The sequence below is a fragment of the Teleopsis dalmanni genome, chromosome X, assembly GCF_002237135.1.
Source record: "Teleopsis dalmanni isolate 2A chromosome X, ASM223713v2, whole genome shotgun sequence".
Taxonomy (NCBI): Eukaryota; Metazoa; Arthropoda; class Insecta; order Diptera; family Diopsidae; genus Teleopsis; species Teleopsis dalmanni.
The window spans coordinates 96,436,764-96,448,878 of record NC_051848.1 but is presented as its reverse complement, the minus strand read 5'-3'; the positions used below and the strand labels follow the sequence as shown (position 1 = coordinate 96,448,878).

The window sequence follows — 12,115 nt, the reverse complement described above, 5'->3', positions numbered from 1 at the left end:
TGAAAAGAAGACCTTTCCCATCTTAAGAGGATTTACACTTGTAAAGGTCAGTTATGATTCATTAATCATGCACTCGATTTTGTCCTCCTGGTTGGAGTTGCTCTAGGTTCCTTTACACAGACTAACGCCTTTAAATTCTAAATACAAAGGGGTGCACAATAGCTCAAGCTGGTCGCAGTGCAGAAAGATAAACTTTATGTATTTATCGAATTATCCCACGATTTCGACTAATATACCAATCAAAAAATGATTCCAGTTTTAATTTTTTACTTGATTATAGATGCTTATAATGAAATTATACAACTTTATCAAAAGAAGATATGTGTCATGATTATTTAAATATTAGTACAAAGAAGTTCTTTGTATTATACTGTATACTGTATACGTACAGTTCACGTAAAAAAGCTCTTCTTATTTAAGCATACTTTTAATATTTAATCAATTATTATCTCTAAGATAGTAATTAAAAAAGTCAGTTATAAAATTTAAAAAAAATTAGTTTTTATAATGATGTTTACAAATTTTATATGCTAAGTTAATAGTAGCCATTTCAATTCTTTAGTGTCCATTATCTTCTGCCCAAAATTTTTATTTTGGTCTTTTATTTTCGGTTTCATCCCTTTCTATTGAAATCTTAATATTAAATTATTGAAAATCGGTATTGAGACTGTCATTAGTATTACTTCACATTCACATTGCGATGTCACTCTTGCAGTTCATTTTCTTCTGTTTCTTTTCATCAATAATACTGTTTTAGGTAACTCTCCTCATGATTCTCCTCTACTATCTGATTTTCTTCAATCTGTAAGGAACAGATCTTTCAATTTCTAAGCCTCTTCGTGAAAAGGCTCAAACTGTACACTTCTGGCCTCCACTACACAACTGCATCCAAATCCCTTATCATCTCTTATCCCCTATGTCTTCTTGAGTAAGTATGAATCTCATATTCGCTGTCTTCCATCTACTGTAATAAAAAATAATTTTTAAATTTTGTTTTAGTAGCAACCCAGTTGGAGAGATTTTGTTATGACAAACATATAGTAAATAAATTTATAGATGTTACGATGGCATGTTTAAAAGAATGAGTGTTAGTGTGTAATATATGTGAATTTAAAATATGTTGTGAATACAAGTTAAAAAAGATATCTCTTTTAACTGATTTTAACTAAAATCCGGCTGTCGTTAGTTACCTTAAAGTCGAGAGAGTTGACGATTTCCATACAGCGTAATTCCTTTGTCGGTAACCGATTAGTTGTGCGATTATAATACAAATACTAGGATAATATAGTTTAGATTCATAATAAGAGGTAGTTTTGGGGAAATATCTTCAGGTAACTGATAATTATTGTAACCGACTGCATAATCGATGAATTAATAAATCAAGTACTCCAATTTTATTTTAGACGATGAAATGGTGACTGCTGGATCATTCTTTCAATTCCTTCGTCGCAATTTTCTTATTTTCACTTAAAATAATTGATTTAGTGTATATATATATAATTTCTTCTATTGACATAATGTTAATTAATTTTTATTCAAGTCTAAATCTATATTTATCGGTATCGATGTTATAGTCAACATACAAACATTTTTATATTATAATATAATGATATTCATTATAATATTCATTTACAGCTCAAATGGTGCTCATTTAAAAAATACTACCAGTTACAACTTTAAAGCTTTGTTCAAGCACCTTTTTTATTTACGTAGAGATTGTGAATTTTTAGAATTTTATTCATTTTAGACGAAATTTATTTAAAATATGCAATTCATAAAAACAAATACAAGATGTTTTAAACACAAGCAACTGTTAATTAAGATATTATGGATAAAACAAGCATTTATTGTTTTTAAAATAAACGTTTGGCTAGTAAATACATAGCCTTAAAAATAACAAGTGTTAATAAATAATCTTTCATACCAAACCAATGGAAAAATTAATAGTAATAGATTCTATTTTCGATGGCCTTTGCATATAAACCAATTATACAATTCATCCCGAAAAATAAAGTTTGTAGGGTTGTAGTAACTATTATGATACACTTGAAAAGTGCTTGCAAAATTCATTTAAGTGCTACATTTTGACACTTATACAGTAAGGAGACGATTTATTATAAATAACACTGAATGTAAGTTAATGCAAACGTGATGACTGTATGATATTACAGTTGTATTTTAATATACATTGCTATAAATTTTTATTACCTTTAAATGGTGGAATAAGTGTATAGACTTTAAGAAGAGAATGTTAGAGTAAATAAAGAATCTTTTGAATAAAATTATAATTTGTTTGTCTATATATGACATCAAAAAATACATCACGTATTTAATTTTATATATTGCCACGAAATACAATATAAACCTTTATTACTATTATATAAATAGCTTATAAATTCCAAATAAATTAAGCATCGATACTTGAGTTATATAAAGTTTACGTAGTCGGTATATTCCAGAAAATTCCATTCGGGATTTTAGAAGAACTGTTGGTTGTCGATTACTGCTGCCTCCGTAGCGTAGTCTCAGCAGCTGCGTTAAAATCTTTCAAATGTCACTTTCTGACTATTACTATAAGATTAAATGTATGATAACTGGAAATGACCAGACACGGTTTCGATATGATTGCATTAAATACCAAATCACTGCGCGCTTTGTAGGCCATGCCTAAAATCGTCTGTAATAATTATTTCTAAGATTAGAAAAAACTTTGCCAATGATAGTAGCGGCGTTAAAGATGAATCGGTGAAGTCACGTCCAGAGTGACAAAAATGTAGCGTTACCTTTTATTAAGTCTTCTTACGTTCAAGTAGCTAAGTAAACTACTTAGTTCATATTGATCATATTGAGCAGTACATAATAATCGGTGGTGCCACAGAGAGCATTTGCATACATTTCTTACCGCTAATTGGCAGGATAGCAACTGCTGAATTTTTCATATGGATCTCGATAGTAGATAGGCGATACCGTAGTAGTCTTGCCAAGGGCGCTGGTGGTGTTAGAATATTTATAACCTGAAAGGTATTGGGGTCAAATTTATTATAGCGAGTAGTGAATCCTTTAAAGATGATGAATTAAAAGACGACATTTTAGCATCGATATATTTGTGTGTATATGAAATATTTCGTCGTATCAATTCATAGCAGGCTAAGGCATCACAAGCCTGTTTCCTTTTGTACTCTCCATTAAGAAATCTTAAAGGTCTTGCATACTTCGAGGTTTGTACAACGATATCAATGGATTTAGATTTGTCGGTTAAAATCCCCACTTTAAGAGAATTTTTTTAAGTTTCAATTCCTTCGAGTTTTGTATGATAATATAAATGGGTTGAGACTTGGTTTAGATCCTCGTTCTTTGAAAGTTTTCAATCGAGTTTCGTATAACAAGTCGGTTAAGATATCTCCTTTAAAAGATCTTGAAGGTTTTAAATCCTTCAAGTTTTGTATGATTATACGAATGGGTTTAGAATTGTCGGTTTAAATTCCTTCTTTAAGAGATCTTAAAGGTTTTAAACCGTTTGAACATCTATGATAATTTGATTGGATTTAGACTTGGTAAATTAACAAGGAATAAAAATCAAAAGACAAAAAGTTGTTCATTTCTTCTAACAATTTTATTTCTAAAAATTAACAATTTTATTGCTATATAGAGTTTGTTTGTGTGTGAATATTGCTATGTTTATTTTTAACAACGGTTTTAATAATTTTGAACAAACATAAAAATACATAAATATGTGTGGGGTAAAAAGTGAGTTTTTCACAATTATTTACTTGAATGAAATATTAAATATTAAATTGGTTTTATTTTATTTAAACGATTTTCATTTGTAGTCTGGTATTAAATTATTTTTTTTGTTTATAATTTGTTTATTGATGTGTGTATGATAAGTGATACTGTAATATATTTTAACATAAAATATGTAAGAGAAAAAAAAACACCACAGAAAAAAAACCATTAAGAGTCTCGCTTAAAAAAATAAAAATTGGTTAAAAATTAATTAAAAATTGTTTTAAAATTCTTTAAAAATTAATTAAAAATTTGATTAAAAGTTTTGTTGTCCCTTAGAATTAAAAATTTTATGTAGAGGAAAAAAAACTTGATTAATGTAAAAGAAAAGCTGCAATTATGCAGAAGCAAAACTTAACGAAACAACGACGATAAAAATATGTCAACAAATTATTTTTTTTTTATAAACTATGGTAATATATAAAAATGTATATTTAAAATTTATGAAATAAAAAGTTCACATATTCTTCACTTCATTTTTACATTTTGTTCACAAAACAACATTAAGAGTGAACTCTTGGACGGATGTCAATATGAAAATGTACGAATTTGAATCGCGTTTATTAACTAAATTTTAAGAATACAAATACGAGTATATATAACAATTTGCTATGTCTAGTTTCTAGACTAAAATATTTTGTAACGCTTTTTAAACGCTAATTTAATTGTATGTACCGAAGTATGTATATATAAATAAGATTTATTATATACTTAAGTTTACCATATAACGTATATCAACTTAATATATTTCAAATATATATATATTCTTTATATCTATATATAGATGTATATGTATTTATATAATTCTTTTTTAAAACTCTGAAAACAATAACAATTTAAAGCCTGTACCAAGGCCTTCAATGGTGCATACACTCTAATAAAAATACGTCTTTAAATGTAGTACATATTATACTAATTTTTTTGCCCGATTTATTCCTATACATGCTTATATCTGTAGGCATTAATTTTTTACAATATTTTATATTGTTTTTTTTTTATAATAAAAATTATTGCCATTATAATTAAACTTAATAAAATTGCATTTTATTGCCTTTTAAAGATTTACGTCACGTTACGTATAATTGTAAATATTAAGATTTCTCTTAATGCAAGAAAGGTACTATAGGTAACTACGTAGCTTTGAATACAAAAATATCGCTTAAATATAATTAATATTACAATTTCTAATTTAAAATATTTTTTTCCATATTTTGATTGTTTTTTTTTTAGAATAAAATTCGCTAATATATTTATTTATTTATATTTATATAGTATTTACCTATTTGAATTGCCTACATTTAAATTTTTCATTATTGTTAAAAACTTTTTGGTTAATGGAATTTGCTAACAAATTAATATACTAGAATCTTTTCATTTTTTTTTGCAAATATTTTTTAATTAAAAATTGAAATTTGTATTCAAAAGAATATATCATCAAGGTACGTGTTAAAAGTTGACCAGCACTAGTAATATTTTAATTATTTAGTTCAGTAATTAAGTGACTCTTGTAAAAACAATTTACTATTTAAATTAATTGAAAAACTTTTTTTTTCTCGCTTTAATTGCATTTTTCACTTACTACTTGGAGTGTGTTAAGCGATAAGTGACAATAAAAGGTAGTGAAAATAATCATTTCTATGGTATTATCACATATAAGATTTTTTAATTAAATGATAAAACGACATATTGCGCATACTCGCTTACTGCATCACTACCTCCGATGCATTTGTACATTAAATAAATAAATAATAATATAAGTGCAATGAGCTATTTTATATTGTTGTTTAGTTTATATAATTGTATAGTTTTCTTGTAATATGAAACGACTATCACAAAAATAATATTGCCAATGCCCGTGTGGAAATATACATAGTTGGACTATTCCACAAATCTCTTTCTTTATGCTTTATGCTAATGCTTATGCTTTTGTTTGTTACCTGTTTTGTTTAGCTATTAAAGCACCTACCGATGTCTCCAACAGCGGCGCTAACTGGTTGCTATTGGTGACTTTTGCTCAACAAATGCGAATTAAATTCGTAAACGTTGTTACACTGTTCTCCACAGATGTTACATTTCCATGGATTGCTCTCGCAATGACAGCCTTTGTGAAGGAAGTAAAGAGTCTCATTAGGAAATTCAATGCCACAAAAAAGGCACGTTAAAATTTGTTTTCGATTCAGAATTGTTAACTCTGTTTCTTGACCCGATGATGTTATAGTACCATTACAGATTGGCGTAGAATTACATGTGGAATTATTATTCGATGTACCTTGTTTGAGATTATTATTTTCTACAGCAAGAGCGTTTCGAGTTATACGATTATTCGCTTTAGCACATATTCTCCTCTTTAGATCCTCTCGCAACAATGATTTTAATGGTGATACCTAAAATATAAATACGATTTAATAAAATCTATAGTATAATATTAAGATATATTAAAATATAGAAAATATTAAGATATATAAAAATAATATAAATATTAAAATATAGTAATATAATATAAATCATTATATGCGGTGTCTCCTTATAAAATAATATAAATTCAGGAAAAATTGACTTGGACCAAAAAGCGATAAAAATTGCCCTGACACTAATAATAATTTGTACGTAAACAATAAATGAGCAACAGAAAATACTACAAGCTCGAAATGTTTCATCACATAAGTTGGGAGTCATATACTAGTTATAGCCTACTTCATAGAAGAGAGGGTTCAGTAAGACTATAAAGTAAGACTATTGGTAATAATTTTTAATTACATATATATTTTTTTGTATAAAATATTCAATTTTAAAAAATAACATATTAACTTTACCATTAACTTAATAGTTATTAACTTTATAAGCTAACATAATTTAATAAGATACTTAAACATATACTTAAAATTAATATTGACTTTATGAACTACAATTTTAGAAAATGTTACTTAATAATACTTATGAAGTTAGTTAATAGTAACAAGAAAATAAAGAAAGTAACAAGAAAAGAAACCAAAAATAAAAAAAGAACAAAACGATAATAATAAATTTTTAATTTATTTTTAATTAATTTATTTGGCTATCCATGCAGCTGTACGAGTTTGGCCAAATTGGTCTTGAAATTATTTCTTATATTTAATTATTCGTAAATAATTTTTTGAGACTGCAAGTACCAAAGGTTAAGCTCGTATCTTGCCAAATTTAAAGCTCTGAGTTAGTGCTCATTAGTTAATTATCACAAAGCCAGCTTTTACTCGAATGTTTGGTCAGAAACTCAATTAATTAAAAATAAATAAAAAAAATTATTGTTGCAATTCACAACTATCTGAATAGTTTGTTTTGCATCAAATAATTTATAATCTGTAAATACTCGTATATTTCGAAATTACGGATCTGGATCTAATACGAATATTTTCAATTATTCAAGTGGTCCAAATATTAGGATATAGAATCATACAATATTTTTTAATTTTACTTAAAACAAATTAACTTCTTTTTATAAAGAATTTAATTTATATTTCGATAATTGTTTTCTATTTAGTAATAGCTTAAATCATGAAAAAATCCGAAACATTCAAAAATGTTTAATTCAGTGTTATGTACTTTTTTTAGCTAAATAAGTTATAATTCTCACATGACAAATAGATAAAAAATGTAAATCTATTGCTAGGTTTAAATCAAATTAAGTAGTTCTTATTTTTATAAATTAAATAATTCTTTTATATTTAAAAAAATTTCCATAACGGATTTTAGTAAATTTTTCTATTCCACATATTTTTTCACACCGCACTATTCTGCGCTATAATATATTGAGGACAATGTATGCTCCATGAAAGAACTGTAAATGTAATTTTATTGGCAGAACAATCAGAGGCCGAAGATGTAGAAGTAAACATCGAAACAAATGGCTACACAATGTGATAACAAATTCAACAAACTAGAACCAGGGATTGAAAGAACTGGATTAGATTTGTATAAAGGACAGGTTTCTCCAAGGACTATGCCGAAGAAGATGGTAATGCTTAAATACATACTTAATATAAAAAGTATAATACATAAAATATGCAAAAAATATACAATATGCATAGAATATGAAATAATAAAAATAATATATGTATAAAATTTGTATAAAAATGTATATTTATAAAAATATATATAATAAATATAAAAAATATAAATATTTTATACGAAAAAATATAAATAATATATAAAGAACTATATATATTGCAATATACATAAAATATATACATAATACTAATATACATGATATCTGTATAAAATATGTATACAATTTCTAAATGTTCACATGTCACATACCCCATCTTATATGTGTACACAAATATTTAAGACATTAAAAATATAACCCATATAATATATAAAAATATACACAGTAATAAATATATATATTCATAATTAGAAACTTAACATTCATATCATACAGTACTTTCAACGTTTTAAACATTCGGAAGTCTCTTCTCAAAAAAATAAAAAATAGGATTAACCGAATAACATTTCTTTAAGACGTTGTAGAGAGCCGAATTTAAAGCAAATTTTATTAATTTTCAGATTAATGAATCGCCTAATGAATTTATAGGTCGTAAAAATAATTTTAAAGCTCCTATACATTCTTCTAAAAAACTTACTTTAATTAAAGAGTTTAATTTATTATTCGTCAAAGAAAATTCTGACTCGCTGGTGTCACTAGGATTATGTTGTTCTGCGGAGGGACTCATTTTTGAGTCACCTTTATTTGAGTCACTTGACATATCATCATTAAAGGGCTCCTATAGAAATGTGAAATTTAATTTAAAAAGCATTTTAAACTTATATTCTATTAAATATAAATACCTGTTTGATGGGTATTAAACTTATGGAAGGTGTGATGTGGTTATCGTGATGTATTTTAGGTGAAGCGGTAAGTCGTACATTAATATTGCTTGTACTTGAAGGCAACGATTTGGCATTGCAGTCCATTGCATGCTCCTGTGGAGGCAACACAATTGAATCAACTGCCGTATCACTATTTTTGGTTTTGGAATCAAGTGATTCATTAGCTAACATAACAGCTGCTGAACCGCCCTAAAAAATTAGAATGATTAAAATTAATCACATTTATTAAATAAAAGTAATTGTGTATCTTGTTTTTACATTGTAAATTTCTCCGCTATTATCTGATAACGTTGATATTTCTACATGAGGCGTTAAAAAGTGCATTGGAGGCGTAGCATTTTCCATAGATCGCATTGATTCTCCACTATCACTCTGGTGACTTTGTAAATTTACATTAACACCAGCAACGGCAGCAGCTGCAGCTGCAGCAGCCGCATTCAAACCGGGCACATAACCCGCCGCAGCCGCTGCAGCTGCCACTTGTGATGCTTGGTTTTCTAAAGCAAATAATAAAGATGAAGCTCCACCAGGGCCGGGATTATCTAAGTCAATGCCGTGGCTATAAATGTATATTAATAAATAAAAACTATATGATAAAATATAGAAAATAACTGTATACCGGTTAAAGAAATGTATGCGTAATGATTTCATAGATCCAGCACGATAACTGCACAGAGGACAAGTCTTTACAAGATCATGTTGGCCGACATGTTCATTTTGAAAATGAGCACGCATAGCAATTTGTCGCTGAAATCCACGATTGCAAATGGGGCAATGAAATGGTAAAGTTTTTGTGTGTGTTGTAAAATGTTCCGCCAAATGATCTTTACGAAAAAACCTATATAAAATAAGCACATTATTCAAACATTTAATGTTAACAAAGTTTATGATATTATTACACACATTACCTCTTTTGACAAACTCTACATTCATAGGGTTTTACACCAGTATGCCGCATTTTATGTCGACGCATATTAGCGCCATTGGAAAACTTCATATTACACACATCACATTCGAATACCTTTCTAGATGTCGCAGAACCCGATGTCGCCGCATTACTACTTGTGTTGCTATTTGCTACAACTGAAATTACACTTGGTGTAGCGGATTGAGATTCAACTGTAGATTTTCCAACACCACTTTTACTATTAGCTTGTATGACTGGTGTAACGCTTATGCTTTCTGTATCACAATCCTCTGTATTAAGTCCTGGCGGACTTGGAAAACAATGGACTGCATGTAACACTAAAGCTGTACGAGAATTTGTTTCAAACTTTTCGCAACGATCACAACGGAATGTATTTACGGGCGGAGATGTTGAAAAATTTGTTGGGGAAGTACTTGTACCTGATGTTGATGCCGTATCTAAAGCAGTCTGTTGTTCTGGACTGTTTTCTCGTAGATTTCGGAGGGAATGAGTAAGTGAATTGCGTTGTAAAATGGCTGCCGGTGTCATATCGATTACTATACCGCTGTCTTTTAACGTCATTTCCATGCCACCTCCTGTACTTAAAGTGTCAGCCATTTGACTATAATAAAAAAAATCTTTATAAATATATATTATGAATATTTTTTTAATATTATATAATGATTACTATATATTAAAATTGTTTACATTTCTAAAAGCAACTTTCTAGCAATTCTGAAAAAAAAATATATCAAATTTCATGGCATAGAAAAGTCAACTTTGTTTGACTATATGAAATGTTCTTTATATAGTTAATATACAATAGACCACCTCAATCACGCTGTATTTTATTCACTATTGAAGAATAACTTTTATTTTATTTTAAAGACATGCTGTTGTTGTTGTATCCCGTGAGGATCTGAAAATCAAATAACGTAAAGGAATTATATGATGAATACATGAGTTAAAGAGGTGGTAGTTTGCAAATAGTTGGAACTTAAATTGAAATTAACCAGGATTAAGATAAAGAAACCTTGCCACTATTTTTCAGTAAATTTTTTAATAGTTCATATTCCAATATTTTCTCAATAATGTAACGATATTATTAATTTCAGAAAGTATACAAAAGATTCAGCATGATTTGATATAAAACAATCTTTAAGTACGATTGTTTAAGGAATGGACAGATTGAATTAATTTTAGTCAATATACTGGATGTGCAAGAACAAAATATATTAATCCTATAAATTTAGTAGTAGCATTAAAAAAACAAATTAAAAGGTTAGCCTTAATCTCAACTGTACTCTACCTGATATGTCAATTTCTACAATTATCTACGATTAGATACAGAATATTGATACCCCCCTTTTTAACTGACCTGTTGGGTAATAGACTTATCAGGTTGGTTCCCTTCTACTTGAATGGGTGAGTCGCCGTCTCAAAAGGACGCTGTTGTATACTACATATTTGGGACTACTACGTTTGAGGTGTTTTTGAGTCTTATGTATGGATGGTGTATCATTTGTTATATCACAACTGGTTACTGTGTGCACTTCAATAAGTTTTGTACAAGACTGTCACTTTAAGTTAATTTAACCTAGCATTGATTTTGCTTAAACTTTATGCTAAGTTCTTGAGAGTTTACTTAGAGAAGTGTAAGGTCTTATTTATATAAAAATAACATATCTCATTAATAAAAGTGGCAATGATAACATTGCTCAATAGCAAAATTTATGTCATGATTAATGTTGATACCCGTAAGTTAAAAAGCTCTTCTTATAACAATTGCAACTATTATATTAATTAAGGAATGTATTTAAGTCTGAATAGACCGACTCAATTTGTAAGAATAAAATATTTTTATACCTTTTTCATTTTATATATTATTTATTTACAATCTGTTTTTACAATGCAAATTTTTTGATACAAAAAACAAGTACAGAAACAGCTGGCTTTTAATTTAATGTGTTTTACAACTAAATTATCTTTGTTTAAATTATATTTAAATTCTATTGAATAGTTCTCAAACCTATCCCCTCTTCAACCATTTATTTTTTTCGTTTACATTCGTACTCGGGATGAGTAGTCAAAAACTTTTTAAGGCTTTAACTACATCAATTAATAGGTAATGAATTTAAAACTGGTATATTGCATAAGCTAATATATGATTCAACCCTCTTTCAGATATTGAGGGTTTTTAGTAAACGTTTATTCTAGGTAAAACTTCTATCTATATTAATACTGTAAAAGTGAATAAGATGATATATATAATAATCTGGTATTAGCAAAGTTTAAACTCTTAAATACAATAAGACAAAGTATTAAACTTTAATTTCATATTTATCACTGCTAAGGTATGTCTCTTTAAATAGAAGAATTTTTTCGCAGCAAGAAATATCTATCCTGAACACAAGCTAAAAATCAAATTTAGCTACATAAATGAAATAGAATTAAATATACCCTGAAACAAAAAATATGAAGTGATCCATGGGGTTAACCACTATTGCCACCCAATCAGAAATGCAAACCCTCATATATATGACTCTAGAGATTTCA

General features: G+C 27.8%; 1 protein-coding gene across 1 annotated transcript; it reads right to left on the bottom strand.

The window, feature by feature from the left end:
* Positions 1-5,752: 5,752 nt before the first annotated feature.
* Positions 5,753-10,186, bottom strand: LOC119688950 (zinc finger protein 26-like). The gene is made up of 6 exons (XM_038103642.1): positions 9,561-10,186; positions 9,272-9,490; positions 8,911-9,211; positions 8,611-8,841; positions 8,406-8,546; positions 5,753-6,170 (listed from the first exon to the last, which is right to left on the bottom strand). Exons 1-6 carry the CDS (start codon positions 10,175-10,177, stop codon positions 5,784-5,786), a joined length of 1,896 nt encoding a protein of 631 aa, XP_037959570.1. The 5' UTR covers positions 10,178-10,186; the 3' UTR covers positions 5,753-5,783.
* Positions 10,187-12,115: the final 1,929 nt, after the last annotated feature.

Bases quoted from the DNA above. Each gene is read 5' to 3' on its own strand.
- LOC119688950 (XM_038103642.1), bottom strand. From the start codon at position 10,177: ATGGCTGACACTTTAAGTACAGGAGGTGGCATGGAAATGACGTTAAAA. The intron at 9,212-9,271 runs GTATACAGTTAT...ATACATTTATAG, and splicing joins CGCATACATTTCTTTAACCG to CCACGGCATTGACTTAGATA. The intron at 8,547-8,610 runs GTATTTATATTT...ACATTTCTATAG, and splicing joins GTTTAATACCCATCAAACAG to GAGCCCTTTAATGATGATAT.